A 27,598-nucleotide genomic window follows, 5' to 3' on the forward strand; every position below is an offset into this window, starting at 1 on the left:
CTAAAGCCTTATATTGCTGTGGGTCTGATGTGCCAGGCCATCGAATCCATACTGTCCAATAAATCCTGTTATCCCTCTCCTCCCCCTGGCTGGAGGCAGGGCCCCTCTAGTCCTGGTCACTGTATTCATCACGGTCCTTCTGTACGAACAAATTAGAGGTGCCTTCAAGAGGATCAGAGATGGAGTCAGCCCTTCTATACTGTCTGGGGCGCTGCCCACTGGAGACCGAAGCAACACTTTTCCTGGAAGAATCCCCTTTTATGACTGTTTTTCCTTTCAGTTCCTGTACTGTGCCCTTAGGGTCGAGGTAGACTTCCCATCCCACTTCCTCATGTCCTCTCCGTGGTCACGCAAGAAAAACCAGAGGCTGCCTCGAGGTGTGTACACTCTGTATTCTCTCTCTTGATTAGGGGAACGCTTGCTTCTAATAGCTGAGACACAGGTCCGTGCAGGTGGAGAGTCAGACATATCATCTTTGAATTGGTGGAACTCCTGTGACAGTTTCTCCAAACCCGCAACGCAGGCCTGTACGGAGGAAGAAACACTTCCTTCGTATTGCCGGAGTAGAGCAGCCACATCCTGCACCGTTTGTTCTTCACCTTCTTTCCAAGCTAATATTGCCAACGAGTTGGCATATGATGGTGGTGCACTTCGTAAGAGTTTTCGCCACATGAACTGACTGCATGGGATTTCATCTGGATCTAGGGGTGACTGCTCATTATTCAGGTCACCATAAATTACCTCCACCACAGCTAACTCCCTCAGGTACTGGATGCCACTTTCCATGGCAATCCACTTGCCTGGGCGACATGTGATATCATCTTTGAAGGGGTACCTTTCTTTCACACTTGACAAAAGCCGCCTCCAGAGGCTGAGGGTTTGTGTTTTCCTTCCAATTGCTTTGTCAATGCCCCCTTCCCTAGACAGGGATCCCAGCTGCCTAGCTTCCCTACTATCTAGTTCCAGGCCATTGGCCCCGTTATCCCAGCACCGGAGCAGCCAGGTAACAATGTTCTCATTTGGAAGGCGGCTAAAATCCTTTCGCATATCTCGCAGCTCGCCTTGCGACAGTGATCGGATGATCACCGTCTCATATGTGGGTTCTACCTCTTCCTCCTGTTTTTGTGATGGTCCTGGTTCATTTTCATCCCTTACTAAGCGAGCTGTTTTCTTTAGGCACTTTCTTTTCTGTACAGGGGCCACTGACAGGGGAACAGGTGGGTTCCCCAGCTCAGCTGCAGCATCTGTCATGCTCTTACCAGATTCAGGGACCTCCTCCCTACTTTGAGGGTGCTGAACAGTATTAGACACGGCCACTCGGTAGGCATGGGCCAGGCCCCAGCACACTGCAGCGAGCTGTGTGTCCCTGGAATTGCCAGGGCGACAGCACACTTTTCCCAATTGCTCTGTCAGTTTGTCAGGGCTCTGTACTTGTTCGGGGGTGAATTCCCAAAACACTTGAGGTGCCCACTGTTCTAGGAATTTCCCCATGTCTTCCCACACACCGTGCCACTTGTAACTGTCCTGCCTTGGGGCACATCTCTTGAGTTTTTTGAGTAGTTCTTTAACCCCAGACAGGACCTGAAACCCGTTCCAGACAAGCAGCAGTAGGACCATGATGGCCAGCTCGCCCCCGGGACATTCAAAATCCTCAAAGGCTGTTGTACCCGGCCCGAACGAGAAGGGCGGGCTGAAGGGCCGGTGGACGGGATCGTCCCCCAACTCCGCCGCCTCCCCCGCCGGTTGGGCGCGATTACCAAAAATTTCCGGGAAGTGGCGCCCGAGATACGGGCACGATGCCAATGCCGCGTACACGGAGCAGCCCAGCCGCGTGGCCAGCGCCACGACCGGACCATAAGCCCTCGTTATCCCGTACAGCGCCAGGAGGGCCCTGAGCCATCTCCCAACCGTCATAAACATCATCACAAACAGTACATAGGGCATGTAGGGAATTGCGGAAAACCACCACGAAAGCAACCAGAACAACATTATGATCAATCACTATTAACACAATAAACACGTATAACAAATTTGGCTCTGTAGTTATCCCAACCCTTCGAGCCCCACGTTGGGCGCCAAAAAGGACTGTCGTGGTTTAGCTCAGCCGGCAGCTGAGCTACCACGCTGCCGCTCGCTCAACTCCTCCCTCCGGCGGGATGGGAGGAGAAAAATCAGAATGAGAGGGGTGAGACCAGTAGGTTGGGATAAGGATGATTTAATAGAACAGTATCAGAAAAAGGGAAAAAAAAAAACCACAGGGTAAACAACTCTGAACGTATAAACGCGAAAACAATACGAACCGACCGCACGCGAAACGCGACGCACCGCCCGCTCCCGATCACCGAAGCGAACCCCTCCCCCGGCTGCTCCCCCAATATATACCCTGAGCACGAGCCACATGGTATCGAATAGCCATTGGCCAGGCTGGGTCAGCTGCCTGAACCTGTCCCTTTCAGCTTCCCTGAAAAAGAGAAAAAAAAAAAAAAAAAAAAAAATTAACTCTTTCCCAGCCCAACCCAGAACAACATTCCGCCTAACATCATATAGGGTAAATAAGGCAATAAATTATAAATGTCTGGTAACATGTACGCAAGCATAACAAACAGCATTCCAGCCAGCAACATCGTTATCTCAACCCCTTCGTGCCCCACGTTGGGCGCCAATTAAGACTGTCGTGGGTTAGGTTGAAAACTTCCCCCCCCACACACAGCCAGTCACTCCCCCTCCCCCACCCCCACCCCCAGGAATGAGGGAGAGAATTAAAGGATAAACGGGAAACCCGTGGGTTGAGATAAGAATGATTTAATACAGATGATTTAATACAGTGTAGGTGCTCACCACCCCCTCGTATGCGAAGCCCGTCTCGTCCCGAAAACTGCAAATCCCGGACGAACGCGAGGCCACGAAATAGAGAGGGGCAGAGAGGGAGAGAGAAAGAAAAACAGCAGAGCAACAGCGCAGCAAGCGCAAAAGAGGCGAAAGAGCCAAAGCGCAAAAGCCCTTCTTCCCGGCTGACCCTCGCTTTTATACTGGGCATGACGCTGCATGATATGGAATACTGATTGGCCAGTTTGGCCTCAATCTTAAGTTCCACCACAAATCACAAGGGGAATCGTGTCCCCCTTATCCCGCCGTGCTTCTGCACTCCGGCACACTGAAAAGTCCTTGGAGTTTCACTTCCAACCACAAACATCAACTTGCTATCAGCATTCTTCTCAGAGCGAGCCTCTGAGTAAAACCAAAACACGGAGCTCTTCTGGCTGTTAAAAAACTCTGTCCCAGCTAAAACTAGGACAGTCACTAAAAAGGCAGGTTTGGCACAATTCTGCCTCTGAAAGCGGCGCTGGCTACGTGTCTGTCACAGTGGGAACTGCCCTGGGAAAGCTACAGTCGCTCAGCCTCCAACTCAGCAAAGCGTTCCAGCAGCAAGCCATCCTTTCCTGTTCAGTGGAGTTAATATGCACGTGCTTCACCTTCACTGCAAGTGCCTGAGTGCAATCACACGGCTGAAGCTCAGCTAGCAAAACCAACGAGAGCAATTCACCCCGACTCTGTGATTTATTCGGTCCTAATGAAGTACATACAGGAGTCAACTCCAAGAATGAAAAAAACAGCAACAGCCAAATTATGAGAGTAAAGCTTGTTAAACTATAAAAGATGAATTTTAACTCCAACAGGTGCTAAAAGCCTTTGTCTTCTATTCAGCTCTAGACACAATTATTTGCATAAATGTGAAATGTAAATAGTTTTTGTAAGTTTAGTCAGATGTAATAGAACTTGATTTTCTTGGCTTAACTAACATTTACTACAGAATGTGCTGCACTCTGCTGGAGCTTAAAAGTGCAAATAGAATAAATCACTAAAAGGTTTATTGTCTGTCCTGGTTTTAGCTGGGACAGAGTCAGCTCTTCTTTTTAGCAGCCAGAAGAGCTCCATGTTTTGGTTTCACTCAGAGGCTCGCTCTGAGAAGAATGCTGATAGCAAGCTGATGTTTGACACTCCAAGGGCTTTTCAGTGTGCCGGAGTGCAGAAGCACGGCGGGATAAGGGGGGAGCAGAGCCGGGACAGGGGGACACGATCCCCCTTGTGATTTGTGGTGGAACTTAAGATTGAGGCCAAACTGGCCAATCAGTATTCCATATCATGCAGCGTCATGCCCAGTATAAAAGTGAGGGGCAGCCGGACAGAAGGGCTTTTGCGCTTTGGCTCTTTCGCACTTGCTGCGCTTTTGCTCTGTTGCCTTTTTTCCCCTCTCTCTCCCAGCACTCCCACTCTCGGAGCTCTCTCTCTCTCTCTCTCTCTCTCTCTCTGCCCCTCTCTATTTCGGGGCCTCGCGTTCATCCGGGATTGCAGCTTCGGGACGGGACGGGCTTCGCATACGAGGGGGTGGTGAGCACCTACACTGTGTATTAAATCATCTGTATTAAATCACTCTTATCTCAACCCACAGGTATCCCATTTATCCTTTAATTCTCTCTCTCATTCCTGGGGCTGGGGGAGGGTGAGTCAACGACGGGGGGGGGGGAGCAGTTTGTTTGCCGGAGCAGCCTAACCCACAACATTGGCATAAACACATTTTTCAATGTGATGCTATACAAAATGATACAGAAGCACAAAAAAAACCCTACTGCCATCTGAAAATAAAATTTGCCGGCAGTAAATCTAAAAAGCTATTTTTCTGAAATTTGCTTGAATTCTTGTTGGAATATTACATACAACTGACAAAGAAAGATATGTAAAAGCAATATTCGACAGTCTCTTAGAAATCTTTCTCTCAATATTTTGCTTGTGAGATTGGCCAGTCTTCATAAATTTCCATGTCATTTGCACAAAGTGCTACTACGAAACAACTCCATTACCGCTTGTGTTTTAATCAGCAGTACTGGCAGTGCTGCTCACCAGCTTGGGACAGTGACTGGATATGAATCATCTAATCACGGGATGGTTTGGGTTGGAAGGGACCTCAAAGATCATCCAGTTCCAACCCCCCTGCCATGGGCAGAGACACCTTCCACTACACCACATTTGCCCAAAGCCTCATCCAACCTGGCCTTGAACACCTTCAGGGATGGGACAGCCACAGCTTCTCTGGGAAACTTGGTCCAGTGCCTCATCACCCTCATTGTAAAAAATTTCTTCCTTATATCTCCTCTCAGTTTAAAGCCATTGTCCTGTCACTACATGCCCTCATCAAAAGCTCTTCTTCAGCTTTCTTGTAGGCCCCTTCAGGTACCAGAACTGTATTATGATGCAAAAGTGAAAGCCGAAAAATTTATGGAGTAAAATTGAATAATTATTGAATCTGCAGGTAATACAAAGCTGGTAGGAACAAAACGCTTGCGGATGGAGTTAAAATTCACAGCAGTCTGGAAAAACTGGAATGGAGGTCTGAAAATAGGCATATAATACCCTTCAAAAGAGGTGGTGCAAGGTACCTCATTTGAAGTAACAGCCCAATGCAGCAAAGCAGCTGTACAGAAAATGATCTGCAGGTTACAGTCAAACATCCAGCCAACACGAGCCCACAGTATCACACTTGGGCAATATTGGGGTGCACCAACATGGCTACAGCAACAGCAAAGAGCAGGCTGAACTGCAGGATGATGACGTGAGACTTGCGCGCAGGAGCTGCTGCTCTTCATCCACTTTCTGGCTCACCAGAGGTATCTTACAGAGGTATGATTTTAAAGCATGGGGGTCTTTCTCAGCAATTCGCAGTCTAGAAAGTATTCCTGGGATACTGACACATGTTCCGCAACCTAGAGAAAGCAAGACTTGAACCGATAAACTTGCTGACAACACCTAGGTTTGCAAAAAGTACCGTCCTCTCACACTCTTAAGACCAAGTTTTCCTGCTGTTGACATATTCACCATTTCTTCCTGTATCTTGCAGGACAAAATAACACTACAGTAGTTTATAGACTCAGCAATTTTTGCAAATAAGCCTCCGGTTTTGAGTAAACAGTCCTGTTTTTACACTCTACATTTATATTATGCGGTTCTGAAAAGTTCAATAGGCAGTTCAAGGATTTTTGGCCAACTGAATTGGACAATGAGAGAAGATGAGGAAGCTCTGGAGAGAAGCCGCGTTTTTGCATACCTCCCCCAAAGGTTCACCTCGCTCATGTCCAGACGAGGGAAGAGGCCACCTTGAAAGCAAGTGTACAGGAACACAGTTCACAACAACCTCTTCCCCACCTTTAGGCACCGTCCTAACGAAAAGAACCAGCATCTTTCCCCTAAAATTGCCCAACTTCAAACACATTCGCTAACCCGCTGAGCTGGCAACTCCACAGCCTACGTACTTCCCATAATAGGCACTAGCCATACAGGTAGGGCATCAGTTTTCTCCCCACGTGCCCAAACACGTTTGCCCTTGCATGTTGCTCACCAGCCTGGGCTGCGGCTCCAAGGACGCTGTTGCATCTTCCACAGCCAGGAGGAAGTGGCCTGCCTTTTGTAGGCAGGGTCTGTACCTTAGTTAATTAGTTAATTGCATTCAGTTTCAATCAAGCCAGCTGGGTAATAGCAATTGGATGCCATACTTGCACATACTTCTTTCCCCATTTCCGCGAGAAGCCCATCAGGAAAAATACTCTCTCCACCATCAGCAGACACATCCACAGGGGCAGCCGTGCTGAGCCTTGTGCCAGCCCCCCCGTCCATCCCACCCAACACTGCAGCCCTCACTGCTCTTCCCACCGCCTCCTGGCTGCTCGGCAGCCTTCGGGCAAGCGACCCCATTTCAGCCAACACCCAGCTCAGGCCTTAGTACCCGTCTGAGCTGCTACCTTCTAGCTAAGCCTACTACTGACAAACACTCGAAGAGTATCACTTGTCTGCTTCGCAAGATGACACAGGCAAGCCGTGATGGACAGGGATTTACAAAGTGGTAAATAACACCGACTCACACCTAAAAGCCCCAGCATCCTTGCGATGCTATCAGTACCACCCACATGTGCTCCTCTTGCACAGGCAGGAAAGAGCATCAGGAGAATGCAGACAGTGAAGAGGAAAAGCCCGAGCTAAGACGCACCTAAGGCACAGACAGGTGAACACCCCACCGTTTTCCCCACCAGGTCTGACCAAATTTTCTGCTCTGTAGTGACCGGCTTTTTTTTTTCAAACCCTTCCATTCCACATTTTCTCTCTGCTTTACTTCACAGCTGCCTTCTCACACTGCTTCAGCATCTGCGCCATCACCCTCCTTCTTTCTTGCTTAAGGAAAATGCTAAAAAGCCCTATCTTTAGTGAATCCACTGATTGACTCTGTCAAAATGACATGAGAAAAAGGTGGTGTCAGAAGCCACCGCAGAAGAGTTATCCTCCAGTTCTGGAAACTGAGTAATTGCTTGCTTAGCCTGCAGAATTTGCATTATTTTAACAGAAGCATGCAGGACGTCTTACCATTAACATCAACTGCATCTCTCTAGGCTAATGGAGATGCAGAAAGCCTTTTTTCTAGAGCCACACTAAAAAGACAGGAGCGGCTCATCAGATCATTCTTAATTGATGGCAGCAGCAGGAAATTTGCTCTTTCTGCCTCTGCTTTAAACTTGCATAAAGAAAAAATTTCACCTATGTCTGCATACAATTCAGAGACAAACTCAATCTATCCACAGAATCTTCCCTCACTGGCAGATTTTTCACCTGAGTTACGTAGTAGATGATGGGATAAGGGACCTCCTGCTTTCAAGTGCTTGAATCTCCATCACTGATATGACCTTTTAGGACACAACTACTAGGAGAGACTAACACCACCAGTGTCAGTTTAATACGATGAGGTGTGCTCTTAAAACACAGTGAAGCCAACCTAATGGGCAGCTGCCAGCGAGAAGCAGAGCTCCACAAGCAGGTTCCTGCTGCTTCCCTCAGGCCAGCCAGGGCATTTGACTGTGCCAGTCCCACATGGATGCAGAGAGCTAGTCTTGCAGAAAACCTCAAATTTTTTTTATTTTTTTTTTTTTTAAAAAAAAAAGTTTTCTTCTAGGTCATCTTCATGAAAAATATCACTGCAGCAAAAGCACTATGATGGCATTTCCAGGGATGGGGCATCTACAACTCCTCTGGGCAACCTGTTCCAGTGCCTCATCACTCTCAGCGTGAAAAATTTCTTCCTTATATCTAATCTAAATCTCCCCTCTTTCAGTTTAAATCCATTGCCCCATGTCCTATCACTACATACCCTTGTAAAAAGTCCCTCTCCAGCTTTCCTGTAGGCCCCCTTTAGGTACTGGAAAGCTGCTATAAGATCACCCCAGAGCCTTCTCTTCTCCAGGCTGAACAGGTCCTCCTTTCCTAGAGCATCACTGGCTAAAACACAAACCAACAATTGCTTTGCTAAAGTTAGATTGAGCATCAGAGGCCAGAGAGAACTGTCCGTAAGCACAGCGGTGTGCAGGACAGTGGGGGTACCAAACCTATTCATCTACACACACTGAAACTTATGAAGATGCTAGCTTGGATATGCTAAAGGAAATCCCAGGAAGAAAGGAATGAGTCCTCTTGAACTGAGGGGAAACAAAAGAAAGAAAAAAAAAAGGTCTTAGCACAGGATACAAAAAACAAAAGTGGAAGAACAGACGTTCTGTAGAGGTGAAGTCTGAAAATTTTTATGCTTTTGAAATTTGAGGCTTCAGGATAAAAGGGTAAAGTTTTATTATTGCAAGCTGTTTGGAAACAAAAGCATGCAGAGAACACTTCTAAATGTTCTCAAATGAAAATAATCTTCCATGTTTAAGTGATCAAAAAAAAAAAAGTCAAGACTTAAAGTCAGACAAACTTTGGCAAGCTCAGAGCAAGGGGCTGCACACCCTGGGGAGAGCCGGGCAGACGAGGGTATCAACAGCAGCGTGCTTCGTGGCACACAGGGGCTCCCTCTTCCTGCCTCCTGCCCTTCACCCCTCTGCGGCGGGAGTTTTCCCAGCAAAACCCACGAGTTTGGCTTGGATGGAATTGCTATTGTGCGTTCTGAGACTATGGACTTTCGAAACTTTTCACACGCCTTCAAAGCGACTCTACTGTACAACAGAAAAAAAATCAAGCTCGCTTTTTTCTTTTTGGGCAAGGTGACTGCAGAACCCCTTTGACACCAATCTCAGCTTCTTGTTAAATACACACATGAAGTAAAAGCTTCTCCCTTGCCTCTTCTAGCACAAGGTTCCTCTTCTCAACTCCCACATCTAACGCAACTCTAGACCACCCCATGGCAGAAAGCTTTTATTTCTCCACTCCAGCCCTTCCCATCATCCGTAGAGGACTGGGACTAGAGTGTCTGTAACTAGAGATGGAATATTTAAAACAAATTGCCTTTTTTTTTTTTTTTAAATGATAGTATTTTATCCTCAGCTGGGAGTTAGATTGTTGCCTGAATTGCAGAGGAATTACTCTCAAGAGACAAATAAAATCGCTGTTTGTTTTCAGCAGCATTCAAGGAAACATCTCGCTGTCGTAGGTAACCTACAACGCCTTGGCACTGACAAACACGCCTTGAGCGCTCCTCGCTCCGGAGATCTCCAACTGGAAACCAGTCCAGGAGAGGAAGGCAGGACTTTGAAAGGGCCAGGTCAGTCCTCTGCCATGCAACCTGTGTACTCTGGAAGCACTCAGAACATGGCTGCACAACATAGAGACATAACGAGCTAACCATTTCCCTCCACTGTGTACAGCAGGAAATGTCCTGGTTTAACTTGCCATCTGCCTTCATGACCTCAGGTTTCTCTCCCTATCACAGAGACCTAGGATCTAGGAATCTCCGGCAATAAACTCCTCACTTTGCATTTCCTTAATTAGGGACAGATTTGAAAAGTACCCTAAGAGATTATTGCTGCTGCAGCAAGCAGCAGAGTCCCTGCAGATGTTTCCACCTCACAGAGCACAGGAGCAGAACTTACTGTTGAATTTCATATTGAAAAAGCACATGCCTGGATTAACTTTTTCACAGAAACAAGGGTGACACCACTGTAAGTTAACATTTGGCTCTCTGGCAGTCTTGAGACCCCCAGACTTGGACAGCTTTTTTACAGCTGAGTCTCCCCCAGCCTAGTCACACCTCAAACCTCACACTCTACTGCTTTAAAGCTGCTACTAGAGAACACGGGAGAAAGCAGCACAAGAACTTTGGCAGAGAAGGAGAGGGTGCAGGGCAGATAAAGCGTGCTGCTGATTTTTCTTTCACAGCGTACTACTTGCAGAGCTGCATGCCAACAGCCAGGTTAAGGATTTATACTCCGAGAGCTTATTTGGAACCCAGCTCCTGCTCCACCCCTGGCAGTGCCCGCGTGCCTGCTGCCACGGCCAGTGGGTCAGGAAGCCGATCGACAGGGCCAGCCGTTCCGCTTTACTGGATTACTTCCCAGCCAAATTAGCAAGTTTGACTCCCCCCTCGATGGCAGCACGTGTCCAAGTCGACCTCTGTTCCCAGCCGCTCTCTTCTGGCACGGCCGTTCTGGCTGACCGTCTTAGCCAAGGCTGTTATTCATTCCAGCAGGGAAGCTCTTTCTCCCGTGCAGCTTGAATATTTGCCGGTATAGTTTAAATTGTGAATAATCTCTAATGAGAAAGGATTTTCTCACAAGTGCAGTGTTCAGAGACTTTTGCCTGCACAAGGAGCTTTGTTATACCTACGTCAGAGATACAGCACCTGAGCGCCCCTCGGCCGAACCGATGCTGGTCCAGGACTGTCGTTGCACACCTGAGGGCAGGAGCACCTGCTCACACCAGCATAAACACCTTACCCGTCCCTCTCCCATCCCTTCCCGGCTGTCTTTACACGAGCACCACACGGCTACACGGAACACCGGATCAGTTCATGGATCTGACTGAAGGCTAACGGCACAAAAGGCACAATCCACACTTCAGGCTGTAAAATGAGCCTTTAGCCATCCCTTACAGTTCAAATGTTAAACTCAAAATCTTAAATCATTCTACTCAGAGATCATAGCCTGCATTTAATTTTACCTTCTGCTTTAGTTCTCCAATTTGCACCACTACTTGTTTAACAGGACCTGTGGCCTTTAGGAGGCCACATTTCCTCATATTTTCTTCAACAGGCTTGAAATATTCTGGTTTATTGGAGTTTCAGAAAAGGCTCAAGAACCATCAGTAGTCTGGTGCACAACCAACCACTTTAAAGTCCATTTTAAAATATTAAATTTGTGCTGTCAGTTAATGACTTACAAGTTATTCCTGTTGCTTTCAAATTTAAGCTAAAAGGTGACAAAAACAAGATAAAAAAGCAGCATATCTAAAGCATGATTCTCCTCCACTTTCAGCTATAACTCTTCAGTAAATATACAATGAAACATATCTGGCATTAAGCAGATCTTAAGAATATCTGCAGGATTATTTTTTTTTAAATAAGTGGAAGTAGTTAATCTATAATGCATTTATTTTCCAATATAACAAAACTACAAAATACTCACCCCCTTGAAACTGAACTGAAGATTGAGCATCCGCGGGTCCTGAGGGAACTGGCAGATGAAGTTGCTAAGGCCACTATCCATCATATTTCGGAGGTCGTGGCAATCTGGTGAAGTTCCCAATGACTGGAAAAGGGGAAACATAGCCCCCATCTTTGAAAAGGGGAAAAAAGAAGACCCAGGGAACTACAGGCCAGTCAGTCTCACCTCTGTGCCCGGCAAGATCATGGAGCAGATCCTCCTGGCGACTATGCTAAGGCACATGGAAAACAAGGAGGTGATTGGTGACAGCCAACATGGCTTCACTAAGGGCAAATCCTGCCTGACTAATTTGGTGCCTTCTATGATGAGGTTACAGCACTGGATCGGGGAAGAGCAACTGACATTGTCTACCTGGACTTATCCAAAGCATTTGATACTGTTCCACACGACATCCTTGTCTCTAAACTGGAAAGACATGGTTTTGATGGATGGACCAGTCGGTGGATAAGGAATTGGCTGGATGGTCGCTCTCAAAGAGTTGTGGTCAACAGTTCAACGGCCACGTGGAGGCCAGCGACAAGTGGTGTTCCTGAGGGTGTCAGTACTGGGACCAGTGCTATTTAACATCTTTGTTGGTGACATGGGCAGTGGGATCGCGTGCACCCTCAGCAAGTTTGCAGATGACACCAAGTTGTGTGGTGTTGTGGACACGCTGGAGGGAAGGGATGCCATCCAGAGGGACCTTGACAGGGTGGAGAGATGGGCCTGTGAGAACCTCATGAAGTTCAACAAAGCTAAGTGCAAGGTCCTGCACGTGGATCGGGGCAATCCAATGTACAAGTACAGGCTGGGCGGAGAATGGATGGAGAGCAGCCCTGAGGAAAAGGACTTGGGAGTGCTGGTGGATGAGAAGCTCAACATGAGGGGGCAGTGTGCGCTGGCAGACCAGAAAGCCAACCGTATCCTGGGCTGCATCAAAAGGAGTGTGGCCAGCAGGGTGAGGGAAGCGATTCTGCCCCTCTGCTCTGCTCTCGTGAGACCCTACCTGGAATACTGTGTTCAGCTCTGGAGTCCCCAACACAAGAAGGACATGGAACTACTGGAACGAGTCCAGAGGAGGGCCATGAAGATGATCCAAGGGCTGGAGCACCTCTGCTATGAAGACAGGCTGAGAGAGTTGGGGCTGTTCAGCCTGGAGAAGAGAAGGCTCCGGGGTGATCTTACAGTAGTCTTCCAGTACTTAAAGGGGGCCTATAGGAAAGCTGGAGAGGGACTTTTTACAAGGGCACGTAGTGACAGGACAGGGGGCAATGGATTTAAACTGAAACAAGGCAGATTTAAGTTAGATATAAGAAAGAAATTCTTTACATTGAGCGTGGTGAGGCAGTGGAACAGGTTGCCCAGAGAAGTTGTGGATGCCCCATCCCTGGAAGTGTTCAAGGCCAGGTTGGATGAGGCTTTGGGCAACCTGGTGTAGTGGAGGGTTTCCCTGCCCATGGCAGGGGGGTTGGAACTAGATGATCTTTGAGGTCCCTTCCAACCCTAACCATTCTATGATTCTATGATTCTAAGAAACACTCTCCTACAAGAGAAAGAAAACAATCAGAAGATAAGCAACATGACAAACCTCCATGTTCCGGGAGAAATTCTCCACAGAGAAGGTGGGTGCACCCAGAGCAAACTGGAGGGCTCCTCACACCTGTACCACGATGCAGACCCCACCGGGCAGCAGTGGCCAGGGCTCCAGCAGCAGGTCTGGGCTCCTCGCAGCACCCAGGTTTTCCTCTGCTCGGCAACAAGGAGCCCAAGATCTGGTGCTTCGTCACACTCAGCCAGGACACCTGGGCACCACAGGAAGTCAGAAAATGCTGAAAGTTGTACAACGGTATCTGCTGGCACAGAAAAGGAAAACAACCCTCCTCTGCCTGTAGTACCACTGAATGTGGGGGTCCAAACCGGCATGCTTTCCCTCTCCCCAATCCTGCCCTGCTGTCCAGGCTGCTCATAGACTGGGATTGGCTTTGTTTCTGAAAAGACTATTCAATGATGCCATTATTACATGTACTTCAGTTCTGGCTATCTGCTCAAATTATGCATCAACACAGGCAACCTGCCTACTCGAAAGGTCTTGATAACGATGTCTTTCCTTGTTAGGACAACGCTCAGGCCCCTGTTGCTACTCCACTGACACCAATGACCCGCCCTTCACCTGGCCTGGCCCCAGCCTCCTATGACAGCATGGTGTGAAAACCCACCGTCCAACAGATGAACAGACCCACCTGCTTTACTTTCATCTGCTGCTTCCATCAGCGGCCCTCTTGCCTCATGTCACAAGATACGAGCAGTATCATCTCCACTGCCACGTCACCTGCTATTCCTCGAGCTGCAGCACCGTACCCTTCACTCTCCAATGGAAAGCTCCAGCCTCCACGGTCTCCCCTTGCAAGGCAGCTGCTACAGCTGGAGAGAGCAAGCTGAGGACAGCTCTCCTCTCACATCCCTCACAAACCAGGATTGCACAAAGGACTCGAAACGTGGGTGCCCAAAGCTTTACACTGCAGCAAAGGGGCCCTCTCCATCACCCTTAACGCCCTCCCAGATGGTGCCCGGCTCTTTGCTAGCTTTTCTGGCTGGTGATGCACACTGAACAAATTATTTCTGAGGACTGAAAATAACAACTCCAAGATCTCTCATTCTGTAGCTGCAACCACTCATTCAAGTTTCATGTCACGCAGAGCTTATTTTTCCTCTACATGTTACTTGACCTATGGTAAAACCACATGCCACTTTTTTTGCCACCAATCCAGATCAGCAAGGTCTTTCCAGAACTCTTCAGTGCCACTTTCTGATCACCTGAAAATCCAAGTATCACCTCCAAGCTTTTACATCTCAATACCTTCTCCAGGCCACTGCTGAACATGTGAAGTGAAACTGGCTCCAGGACTGACACCTGGCCAATCAGAGGTGGACTCACCTCCATCCTGAAGAACCACCACTAAGCCAGACCCATTTCTGCACATGGTTCCTCTGATGCTGATCTGACCAGCATCACCTCTCACCTAACGCATGAGCTGACCCCTCTTCCCAATCTGTTCTCAACTCTTCAGCCAGTTCAGCCCAAAACTTCTGGAACAGCGCAAATGCGAAAACCCTACAATCCCATGCCTGGATCATAAACTTCAGAGCCTCGCCTAGTTAATTCAAGGAAGCAATCCTGGAAGAACTGTTAGTGCCCAAAAAAGCTGGAGCAACGTGCACATCACCTTGCTAAAGAGCAGAAATAAGCAAGTGTCAACTCAGCTGAAAACCAAGCTGCAAACAGCTCCAGGCACACTTCGCTTACGTAATTACTCTTTATTTGCATCTGAAGATATTATTTAAGGTAAGGAGTAAGTTCTCCTACACAGGACGAGTTAAAAAAAAATTAGCTAGAGGAGGTGCAACATTCAGATGTCAAATCTTTAATGTGGGGGACAAAAGCTCAAGAGCTAGCTGGCTTGTCTTCTCCAGGTCTGCTGTTTTGGTTAATAGTCTTTGGGCAGGGTCTGCATCTGCTCACAAGACTCGAGATCTGCACCACACACGGCATGCTGCGAATAACTCAGAGGCTTACAAGGCACCACCCTTGTCTATGAAGCTAATTATCTACTGTTTTTCAGATACGTTGACTCAGAGTGAGCAGAAGATACCTTCATAACAGCACATCAGAGACTGTGATGTTTAATAAAGTTTTTTATATGCTTCAGTAATTTTAAAAGAGCTATGTATCATGTAGGAGGAGGCTAGGAGAAGACACTGGTGCTCTCTAGCAATGCCAGCCCAAGGGTTTCCCCAATCCCCCCCTCCTTCTTTCGGCAGGTTCTCTTCCCTGCCTCGGGGCTTACAGCCGCCCACTGATCCCAAAAAGTTGTGTGACAATTCAGAGCCCAGGCTTGTACCAGCACAGCTTACGCCGAGGAATTAGAGACGTCTCCCTCGCAAGAAGAAAACGTATACGGAAGGAAAGACTTCCTGCACTGATAAAGTCCACTAAATCACTACAGACAGCGTATGGCTCCCACGTTCTTTATGCAGACTGTTCAAATTTGAACGTTAGGCAATTAAGCATACAGAGCCTGACTACAGGCTTCCTAGGTTCTACAGGTGATGGGATAAGTAGGTCATTAGAGGGTTATCCTGATTTCTCACCTCTGCATGCTCCCTGTGACATTATTACACAGGTAAGATCTCCCAGCACAGAACAGAGGCAGCAGCAGAGCTGCAGGTTACCTTCCGTGCATTCCCCTTGCTGCCTGCCCCAGCTCTCAGCAAGGCTGACTTCGAGCCTTCACTGCAAGTTTTTCAGTTGCACTGTCAGAACTGAAATGGGCCGGCAAAGCAGCTGAGCATTAAGTTGGAGAGAAGGCAGGTATCACCAGCCACAGACCATCAATCCTCTCCTCCTCCAGCACTGGACAGATGTGTGAGCCACCAGACCAAAACCACATCTATCTAAAACAGAGACAACAGAAAGGGAAAGTTTCTTCTCCCTCCCTCATTCCTCTGATGCTGATATTCTTGTCAAATAACAATAAAACAAACCAAAAAGCATCTGCAATAAGACAACTCTGAGGATCACTTCCCGAATAGTGCCACAGGAGTTTTTTCTGCCAGTACCAGAGTTAAAAATGTCTGATTTGGTTGAATAGTTTAAAAGATGACCCTTTTTAAACCCAGAAATTCCAGAGGCAAGCATAACAGAGCTTGAACTTTTTATGTTCCATTATCCTTCCACTTGCCACTGTTCAAATGGCACATTCAGACTCCAGCACGACCAGACTATGGAAAGCAGACCTGCAGGAAGAGTTGGAGTCTCTTTTACAGTTAGGGAGATGAATAAATAGTCAAACAGGGAAAAGAATTTTAATTATTTTCTTGATCACGACCAAAAATAGCTCTTCAGTCTGCAATATCCTGATGATTATGCATGTATTACTTATTTTTCATGCAAAACTACATTAACTGGGAAATCAATCCTGCTTTAGAAAAACACCTAGGCAAATAACGCACCGAAGTTGCTTCATAAATCAGAAATAATTAAACCTCTTCCAAAATGTATTTACCTGCACTAAAGAAAGCAGTTTGATTACAGCCAGCACAATTTCCAACTTGTCATGTATTCGAACGTGCAAAAAGTGTCTGATTTGAAACCACAACATCCCACATCGCACTTCCACACGGTGTGCACAGCCTTTCGGGATCTCCGAATTACAGTTCGAAATACCCGAGAAGTGAAGTCAAGCTCCTTCATCTGAGACCCGAGTCCCACCTGCATCCCACCGGCTGCAGGAAGGCATCCTTTCCTTGGAGCACCGAACTCGTTAGTCCTGAACTAACGACTCTAAATGAGCTGTAGGGATGCCGGCACCACGGAACGCGGCTACAACTGCAAGTACCAAATACCCAAGTCACTTTTAAAGCTGGCACAGCCGCCCGCCGGCTCCGAGCCTTCGGCAGCCGGGCAGGAATGCCCGTCACTGCCCGCCCGCCGTGACAGCACGGCCGTCCTCGCAAACACTGCCAGAAACGACGACAAACTCAGTAATTCCAGCCCGGAGGCACGCCGGAGCGCTCCTGAAAGCTCACCAAGTGTCACAGGGCACAGAACACCAAACCACTGCCAGCGCCCACCGGGTGCTGCGCGCCCGCCCTCCGCGGGCCGCCCTGCGCCGCGACAGCTGCACCCCGGAGCCCCACAAGCGGGGCCCAGCAGCCCCCGGCACCTGCACACCCGCTGCCACGGGTGCTGCGGCAGGTACCCATGGCAATGGGGGGGACGCGCGCACCGAAACACGGAACGCCCCTCCCCCAGAACCACGGTGCCACCCGGCAGAGCCCAGTGGCCGCCCGCGCCCCCCACCGTGCGAGCCCAGCAGCGCTCCAACGCCCGCCGGACACTCCCGGTCAGCTTGATGTGTAGCACAACGGCTTTTTTCTCATTTTTCTTCCCTTTTCCGCAGGACACGCCGTGCCGCTGCCCTTCCCGCCGCTCTGCCATCCTACGCGCCCCGCAGCAGCCGCTGCAGCCGCCCGTGGCCACCTGCTGCCACCTTCGCCACCTTCTGCAGCGTGACCCCTCGGTGCGGGCGCAGCCGTCATTGCCAGGGGAAGCCAACGTGTGACGTCACTATGAGCCGCTCGGGGGGAGGGGGGGGCTTCCTGCTCTTTGCTGTTTCGGTTTTCATCCCCACTGGTTTTGTTCATTTCCTCCACGAGTAGTGGCTCTTTCTTCTACACTGCCCCAGTCCAAAATATCTTTCTGACACACACACATACACATCCATACGCGCACTTGTACATGCATACATAGATACGGGTGTGCATACATACCCTCATGCAACCTCCTTTCTTCAGATCATTTCTCAACACATACCTGTGTAGCTTCACTCTTTTGTAAGGATTATTTCAAATAAAATGTAAGAAGAAAGCTAATGCTAACAATCTCTTGACCATAATGCGTAACTCTATCCGTACTGTGTCATGTCTTATTTAGGGAAAGCTTAAGTCCTATGGATGCTATACCTACAGATGTGTCTATGCAGTGTTCTGTTGCAATGCAGGTTGCCTGTGTGTATATATATACGTATATATATATATATCTATCTTTGCAAGACTGGTTCTCTGGAATGTAGATTTTCCTTAACATGGCTACTTTATTATATAAATAAGGACATTTCAGGGGCCAATACAGTATGGAGAACAGACATCAGTGATTTCTTCAAATCACCTCAATGTGTATGTCTTGAAGTTTTCACTGGGCCACAACACATGCAGCAAGTGGTAATGCAGTCTGTACAAAAATAAAGGCAAGAAAGTAGAGGGAAAAATGCTTTTATGAGTGCCCTGAAGGGTGTTCATGCTTTTAGTGAGCCCGTTCATTCATCCCAGAATCATCATCTGAGCTCTCTGTGCCCTTGACGCATTCTAATACTGCTCAGCCCCCTGGGGAGTTTTTTGCTTTTTGCTTTCCTTCTGTTTGTTTTTTTTGGGAGGTATGGGGTGTGTATAATAATTTTCTCTGTATTTTCAGGTATCAGGTCAACAAGAAACTGAGAACAGAGCAGTCTGCTTCAGCTCCTGACTTTGAGATTTTGCTACCTGTTTCCCCTTTCGTAAGCTCCCAAACTCATCACCGCAGGAAGAGGGTGGCAGATCCTCCCTCTCATCAACAGCCCCAGGAAGAGGAGAGAGAACCTCGTCTGTGAGACACACAGCCAGGAGCTTGGGTAAAGCAAGCCAAAGGTTTGCCGTGGGAGAATAAACACCTTCAGCAATTGCAAAAGCAAAGCCTAATTTACGCTCATTTCACCCACTTGCAGATTTTCTTTCTGCTGTTTGTTTTCATGTGTGAGAATATGCGGAGAGTAAATAATCTTTTGTAGGGAATGAAACATTTCTGGTCATTTAGTTAATTCAGGATCTGGTCCAGCTCCTGTTATTACCAGGATCAAAGTGAACAAGGATAAAATACAAGACCTGCAGAAAAATAAGGGAGAGCTTACTGGGCTGATGGCAGTATGGCAGCTCGCTCTTTGGTTTTACAAAGTGAGTTCGTGGACCCTGTTCCTGAAAGCAGCCCCAGAAGAAAACCCTGTGCATGTCCCACGGGAGTCAACAGCCCTGCATTCTCCACGCTGCAGATTTTTAGGTCTTTAGGGCTTGCTTGTAGAGGGAAGAACCTGTGGTCTTGTTCGTGTAGGAAGTTGCATCTTTTTAATCAAAGATGTAATTGCATGCTGAGCTACTTAAACTGGTGGAGCTTTGTGAGTGGACACATTTCGGCTAATGACGGAGCTTTCTTTCACAGTAAATTGTTTCAGCTTGTCTTGCAAAAGTGATTTAAGAAACGTTGACATAAACTGCTTTAGTGGCAAAGAAGTGAAATAATTTCTTTGCACAGGTAGTTATGGAAGAACGCTCTTTTTCTCACTCGCTTAAAATGCAATTCCATGCTTGGATCAGCTTTAACATTTGTGCAGTTTCTAGATCTTCTGATAGTTAGAGGTTTTTCAAACAGTGTTCTGCAAGCGTCAAGGTGAGAAATCTTATTTTATCTTAAACAGCTTAAACTATTACTTCTTTCAGGTAGCTGCTTCCTATAAGCAGAGGCTGGTGTCTGTACGTAAGGTTCGAAGGCGGGGGTTGCTGCTGTTGGAAGGGGAAAAGGAGAGCGTATGAAGGAGCTGACTGCACTGCTGGTTCTGTATCTCTTTCCTCTTCCATAGCCCACTTTGCCCCTCCTTTGCTGCTTGGAGAAGGGAACTGTAAAATAAGCACCTTAGTAACTGGGCAACGGCGTCGCTCTTCCCTCGCCTGCGGAGATGTGACAGAGCAGCGTACGTGCCAAACGGGGGCCGGGGGTGTGTGTGGAAGCAGCCAGCTGTGATTCAGAGGGGCACAATGATGCTCGTAGAAAATACAACCACCAAAGGGAAACGACAGAAAAAAGCCAACTACTTTCCTTCCTTCTACTGCTTTTCCTGTATTTCATTCCGTACCGAAATGAGCAAAAGTGCTCTGCAGTTTTTCAGCGCTGTAGCGCATTTACACGCACACACGAAATTACAGAGCAAGCGTGAGCAACGATTGTAAGGCGTATGGCATGTCAGCTTGCACGATGCTACAGGATCTGGGTTAGTTGCCAGGTGGCAAGAATCGGGCTGTTGTTCCTGTGATACTGTTGCTGAAAATCAGCCTTGTTTTGCTCTGGGTTCAGGAAGGGAGCAAGGAGATAGTGATGCTTTGGAAGCCCTTCATTTCTGGCAAGGGTTCATTGGCCACCCCAGCGCCCAGGTCTTCTCCTCCAAACCTTCCTCATAGCAATAGCTAATTCCCAGTTCCCAATAGGTCGTCTCCTCTGAACCAGATCCCAATTCCCTAAATAAAAGCATTTCTCGATGATTTCTATTATTTGTAAGAGCAGCACTTCGACGCACAGTGGGTAACTTCGCTCGGTTTCCCAGGGCATTACAGAAAAACCATTCGCTGCCCTAATTAAAACTGCCCAGACGAGACTTTTGCTCTACGCGGAGCGGCCACCGAGGGAAGAACGGCGACACGTGTTTAGAGATGTGCTCCAGCACGACGGCAAGATTGCTCTTGGGCTTGGAAACCACAGGCCAGCGCTGGACGGCCCTGTTCCCCAGGGATGCTCCAACAACTGCTCCCACCAACACCCACACCTGTACCCAATGCCACAGCAGAACCTGCTCTTTTGCTGTAAAACACTGAATAGCTGTTTCGTGAGTGCGACGCGCAGCTTGACAGATGAGAACTCACTCCACCAAGGTGGTGCTTGCTTCAGGCCATGAAGGTCTGAGAAAGCAGCTTTCCATGCCAGCTTTCCTTCCCAGGAGAACCAGTGCAGAAGCTACAGCAAAACAGCAGCAAGAGACTGGGACAACAGCGCATCGCGCTGGTGGCAGCACCTGTGGAGGTTCTCAGCATGAGATGACAACAAACAGGGTTGGCAGGGAAGGAAGAGAGGTCACGTTACATATCTGCGTGTCCAAGTGCCTACAAGCATGGCTTTGTAGGTCAAGACTAAGCAGGATTCTAGGTCATGGGCTATACAAAAAGCATTGGTAGGATCTCTCAGCCCCAGCTTGGCTGGAGAACGTTATCTCCTTCCCAGCATCAAACTGGTGGACACCACCTATTCCCTGAGTGCCTACCTTGATCACAGCTGGTAGGTGTTATTTCACAAGGAAAAGTCAAAAGGAATTTTGTTAGATGGCAGGCAAACAGCCATGGTCTTTGCAAAGGACAAACAGGACACCAGACAGAGCAGTTTCAAGGAGAGGGCAAAGGTGCACGTACCTCATCTGGCTCCTGTGGCTGTCCATCAGGAAGAACCACTGGTACTGCACAAGAAGTGGGCTGCAGTTGGTAATCTCGATGTAACGCTGAACTTCGGTGTCATTCAAGATGCAGCCAAAGTCCAGGGCTGTGGTCTGGATACAGAGATTCGGAAAACAGACTTCCCCCGAATGGTGACCTGCTCCTCATGAGGGTGCTCAAGAAACTGTATCTTCAGAACCTCCTCTGCTACCCAGGTATTCAAGTCCTCCTCATAAGCTGGGTTAAATCTGATGGAGAGATGAAGTTTCTCCCCTATCTCCAGCTTGATGCGCTGCAAGAAGATGAAGAGTATTAACCACCGGTGTGATGAAGTCCCAAGGTCTGATGGCATAAAACATGGAAATGTTCAAAGCGTGACCCCAACGTGGGCTTCTCAGTTCAAGCTCTCTGGCAAGCCAGGGCCTTCTGCCCTGACTCTAAGGAACCCCTTTATCCTTACACTTGACAAGCACAACGGCATTGCATCCTCACCCTTGCGGGGGCTAGTCACCGGCACGGCGCAGAAGTGGTGGCTGTGCCTACACCACCACGTGTTTAGCAGAGTCCATATCCAACACCTTCCCAACACCGGGGCAGGTCCAGGCTCCTCAGCCTTCCCGAAGGCAGAGCTGCCCTCAAAGAGAGCTCCTGAGGTTATCTGAGGAGGGCTGCTGGAGAGCTGGGATGGCTTCCAGGAGACACCTTTACTACATGGCTTGCCCAGACCTAGTTGCCTGCTCTCTTCTCCTCATGTCTCAGAGTCAAGATAAATCTCCCCAATTCAGATGATGTTTTGTTTCCTTCAGCAGCTCGTTTCAAATCTGATTCAGTTCAGGCCAGTCCACCGCTGACTCTAAAGAACAAACTCCTCTGCTGGAGGGCCTCCCAGCAGAAACGCACCACCACACCCCTCCCTCTTCAAACCCCACCGGCAGAAGGTCCCCGGCTGCTCACCTGAACATCGGCAGGGAGGGGCTGCTGGTCCTCATCGCAGACTGAGAAGGGCTGCTCCAAGGTTGGCACGATGCTGACTGGCAGGGAGGAGAGGCTTGTACTGAAGGGTTAGGACATCACTGGGTTGCTACAGAAACAGAAGACAAGGGAAAAAAAATAACCTGAAGTGGCCGTGGACCTCCTTCCCTTTCTGATGCACTTCAAATTTTCACTTGCACTTCAAGGGGAAAAATGGTGCAGGAGTCGGGACCCAGAGACTAAAGGGCACCTGCTTTGCATTGGCGTCGTCATCGCTGCGGCTGAAGGACGTCTGTGGGCCCTTTGAAGGGCGTGAGGCTCGGGGAAAGGCAAAGAGCTGGCATCCATCCCACCAGCAGAGAAGGCAGAGAGATGAGAGATCAGAGCTCTTCCTCATCATTGTGAGGAGCTGACAGCAATCTCAGTTTCTCTCAGCTTCCCTACAGGATCCGTGTCCTGGCTTCACCGTGCCTTGGAGGATCCTCGAAAACCTCCCTTTATTCTGAGTACAGGAGCTGGTGTCTCTCTAGAAGTGGCCACGATCCCCCTCGGTGGATCAGCTGTAACCTCAATTTTACTTTGGTGAAACTAAAAACCAGTCCCATCTCTAAAGACATCCTCACTTCCTTTACAAAGCGCCTCAGGAAGGGTGAGGAGGGGGTTTGGCATCGCTCAGCTGCGGCCATCCGCTCCCCCACCCGCAGCCCCCGCACACGCGGTGGCCGTGCCAAGCCCACATTGTTCTCGTGGGTCCCACATATCCCACCCTGTGCCCTCGGCTCAGCAGCCCCGTTCTGTCTCCACATCAAGAAGGGCAGAACAGAGCTGCTGAGCCTGTCCCCAGCCCCAGAGGAGCCAAATAACGGTCTCAGCGTTAACAAAAACAACCTTGGTCCTGCTCAAATCAATGGCCAAAGCCCCACAGACTCGGAGAAGCTGTTTAACTCCTGGATGCAACACAGAGACTCACCTTCTCTACCCGGAAGGTGGTTTCTCTGGAGGATATGTGCAGAACGGGAGCCACGAACTCGCACGCGACATCCACCTGCACTATCGGCGCCTTCCCCGACTTGTTTTCCACGACGGCGTGACACAGCAGCCGCTCCTTCACCACCTGTGTGCGAGAGTCACGCGTCAGCCAGGACACACACTGCGTTTGCTGGCCACCAGCCATGGACCACGCTCCTGCCATCCGGTCTCCTCCATAGCCCCCTTCTCTTTCTGTGCTGCATCCTGTTCATTCTGCACTCAAACGTCCCTAATATTGCTCCGCACAAACATTATTGCGTTGATGAGCCCCACTGCTCAGCGTGACGCTTACAGACAGCTGTAGGAACCCATTAAAAAAATATCTGACTGTACTGAGGGAAACAGGTGATGGAAGGGCCGATGCCAGCAAACCCTCCCTTGGAGCTCAGTGGAAAGGATCCATGGGAATAACCCAAAGAGCCAACCTGCCTTCAGGTAAAGGGGATCGCATTCCTAGGATGCACTGTGCCCTCCTAGAGCTGGTTTTAAAAGGAATCTCCCTGGGAGAGAGATGTCCTGCGTTTCACATGAAAACTCTCTGCTTAAGCTGGATGCTTTTACACTCAAGCCTTTTTCCTGATTTCTCATGGTTTCACTTCCCCAAATTCCTCCCTTTGTTCCTCACTCTTCCCTCTGCTGCAACACCACAACCTGACTCCTCCGCAGAGCCTACAGCCTTCACAACCATCCGTGCTGCACGTGCGATGCAGGCAGTTGGGCTTCTGACCAACCTGAAGAGTATTAAGTTCTGAAGACCCAAGGAAGGTGGAAAGGCCACTCCCAGGGTCTTGGCATTGACTGCAGAAGCCAGGTAGCCACAGCTGTGCTCACAGATGCCCTTTCAGCTTCCCGGGCAAGACCCTGAGCATTTTATTTCCTTTCTGGTACCTTTTTCTCCTTTTCAGCAAAACCTTTGGGCTCAGAACTGTACAGGGACAGTCCCATCGCAGTCAACTAGGTGACTAATCAAATCTTCTTCAAGCTACCACTGAGGCAACCCTTTGAAACAACTTGCCAAACAGTAATACCTGCAGGAGCTTAATGCAGATTTCTTTCACATTTGCCTAAACATCTGTGCTCAGCTGTCCTGGAGCGAGGGAATGCAGCACACCAGGGTCAGCTGGCAGCTTCTCTGCAGGGTTGGATTTCCCCTGGCAAGAAGGGTCCAGGGAGGAGAACACCCAGTGACCCTGCTGAAAACTCCCTCTCGGAGCTGCCATCCAAGGGTGCTGCCAGACCTGGCTGCCCTTGGGACAGCGGGGCTGGCTGTGAGACTGGGGCGAGCTGTTACGGAAGCACTGACAGAAGTCACGCTGTCAGTTACAACGATCCCTGGGAACAGCTCCCCACGTGGAGAACGTCACTCCGGGCATTGGAGCCGACACATTGCGTTCGTTTTTCTCCTCCGGGACTCGGTGCTAGACAAGCCCTCTGCCCGTGTTTGCCTACGGAGGAAAAACAATGCTGCTCCCAGACACTCCCTCCCCTTCACAGGTGTTCTGCTGTACTCGCTGCTTCCCCCAGATACACACCTTGCATTTTTTAATCTACTTTCTGCCTGTGCTCCCAGTCTAAGCGTCACTTATTCTCTCTGCCCTCCTTTCTGCCGCAGCACACGACACCCCATAACCTGCTGTTTGCCCCCGAAGCAGCAACACCTCCTCCAGCCCGTATCCTGGGATCAGCAAGTTGGGTTTACGGTAGCTACAGAAACACGAAAGCCTGAGCAACTGATGGTGGCCAGCAAGAACAGCAACTGGTGCTGCCATGGTAACTTGTGGCATTAAAACAGCTTCCTGAAAGCACTTGCTTATCTTCCCAGGCAAACGTCAAGGGGCTGCAGAAGTCCCAGGGAAGCTGATCCGATGGAAAAGACTCAGCCCTCATGAGGGACCTCACCTGTGAAGTGCTGGAGGAGCCTTCCAGCATCACCTCCACAGTCTGGCCTGGAGTCAGCTCCATCCTCAAAGGCTGGAGCGTAACAGGGGGCAGGGAGGTTTGGGGCTCCGGCAGGAATCTTTGCTCTTGCTGTTACTGACGGGAGGGAGACGACCATGTTGGCGAAACAGGCCGGAACCTTCTGTTGCCCAACAGAGCCGATGGGTGCGTCGCCCTTTGTTCGTTATCTTGAAGTGGTAACAGCAGGGATTCAGGCTAGAAGAGAAGCAGAGATGAAAAATGTCACGGGAGCTCCAGTTTCCCAGCAGTCATCCAGTTTCAGCATCCCCACAGCGTTATCGGACCACACGCTCAGCAATCAAACCACCTCCGAAAAGGCCGACCCAGCTCAAAGCTACAGCAAAGGGGCAACTGAGTCTGGCTTGAGTTGGTCACCACCCAGCAGCTGGTCTCTGTGCACAGAAGGAAAAGCTTCATGAAGAACATCATCTCAGCCGCTGCAAACAGAGCATCACCAGCCTCTGGTGCTCAATACTCGGCGGGTTTTTCCCAGGTGCTTCCTGCAGGTCTCGCTGCATCAGACACTGAGCTGGCCTGGCCTGGCTGCAGCTGGGCAGAGGAACACGTTCCCTGCCATCCCACCTCCTCCTTGGGAGCTCCTGCCTCAGCTGGCCTCCTCTGAAGATGCTATTTGGGAGCTGCAGGATATATAGACTCGTCTGGTGACCTGGGCACCACTTGCCTCGCTGGTGGGTCCCCTGCCCTGGCACTCACGTTATCCCCCGCGTCCCCCCATCCCTTAGGGAGCAGCCAGCCCTCATCGCTCCAACATATCACCTGCGCCAGAATGGTGCAGCTGGTGTGTGTTTTAGGAAGACAGATGCACTAATGGCCATAAAGTGTTTCTGAAGCAACCCCTGTGGCTTGGAGCCAGGACCTTGAGCACTGACGGACTACGGCACAACTCCTCCTTGCTGAGCCCATGGGAGAAGCGGGAGCTGAGAGATACCCTACCTGAACTGGGGCCTCAAGTCGAGCTCCGGAGGAAAGGGTTTGTTGGTGACAATCGTGGTGCCGACGCCGACAGCCTGGACAGGGATGACATAGGAATGACTGTTCTCTATGAACACCTTCACTTCATCCTTGAACTTCTTGGTGTCATCCAAGTTCACTGTGACAGTCACAGACACCTCGGACTGGGGAGGGATCACTCCTTGGCTGGGTTCGATCCTCCAGCGCGAGCACTTGCCAGCCTGTAAGACAAGCCAAACGCTAACTTAGGGTGGGAACCATGGACCCTGGTTCCTTGTGGAGTGCAGGAAAAAGAAGGACCAAAGATATGAGGATAAAAAATACATAAAGGCTTAATGTCCCTAAATCAGCTACAGTGTCTGCAAACAGCAACTCTGCAGGAGCTTATACAACCTGCATCTTACCCCACTTTAACAGACTCACTCCCTTAAGCCAGTTTTGCCCAACCCAAGGGACGTTCATCCCCAGGAGAAGGTTATTCCCCCTCCAGCCTCTCCTTTGGAGTGCGTGCCCAGGGAAGCCACTTCATCTCTCCCGGCTCCCCGACAACGGCGGCCGGGTTTGCATAAGGGCTCAAGGGCAGAAGCAGCCAGCGCTGCTCAAATCCCACCGCGGCAGCCACCGGGCTGGGGGATACTGCCGAGAGCCTGGAGAATAACTCTGCAAAACCGCTTGATCAAAACCTCAACACCAAGTTCCTCTTTCCTGAGTTCGGCCGTGCTTCTCTACAGCCCCTGAAGGGCGGAAGCGCTCGGCTCCCACCGACCATCAGCTGCAGCGCGGTGCCCCACCGCCCCTGGCTTTGGGAAACTCAGCTGTAAATGTTGACAGCAGGGCAGGAAAGAAATAAGCAGAAAGAAGACTGCAAGACATGCTCTGTGGGCATGGCCCGGGCTTCCCAACCACTCTCTTCCTCTGGTTTCTCATAGACCTTCTACGGATGGGGCAACAAGAGTGCTGGACCCCCAGCCCATCTAAAACCACGTTCTCAGGGAGCAAGCTTGCAGCAAAGGCACGCAATGCTCCCTGGCCACCACGAAATTACTGCGAGGCAGACGTACGGCTTCCAAGTGTCCGTCATGGTGTTACAGCTCAGTGCTGTGTTTGGGGCAACAGGCACTACTCACCCCAAACACCACAGTATCGTAAAAGAGGAGGGATTTTTTTTCTTTTTTAAAAAGAATGTGCTTGGAGGCCTGACATGATCCAAGCAAGTCCTTGATCCAGGTGAAGTTAGCTCGAGTTTCCATCCGTCAAGTTGGCAGCACCGAGCTCTAACAGGACACCAGCCAGTCCAAGGGAGAAGAGCACCAGAAAACCAAGCAGCACTTCAGAATCATTTTAAATGACTCCCCAAAACAACCTCTGCCAACCATGAGGATAAG

General features: G+C 49.5%; 1 protein-coding gene across 1 annotated transcript; it reads right to left on the minus strand.

The window, feature by feature from the left end:
- On the minus strand, window positions 1-27,294 carry LOC147525871 (uncharacterized). The gene is given in 8 exon segments (XM_086630859.1): window positions 1-1,891; window positions 21,261-21,394; window positions 21,493-21,573; window positions 23,224-23,367; window positions 25,182-25,253; window positions 25,322-25,436; window positions 26,196-26,434; window positions 27,259-27,294. Coding segments are annotated over 8 exon segments (2,712 nt in total).
- Window positions 27,295-27,598: the final 304 nt, after the last annotated feature.

Source organism: Tauraco erythrolophus, unplaced genomic scaffold, assembly GCF_009769465.1.
Source record: "Tauraco erythrolophus isolate bTauEry1 unplaced genomic scaffold, bTauEry1.pri scaffold_55_arrow_ctg1, whole genome shotgun sequence".
Classification (NCBI taxonomy): Eukaryota; Metazoa; Chordata; class Aves; order Musophagiformes; family Musophagidae; genus Tauraco; species Tauraco erythrolophus.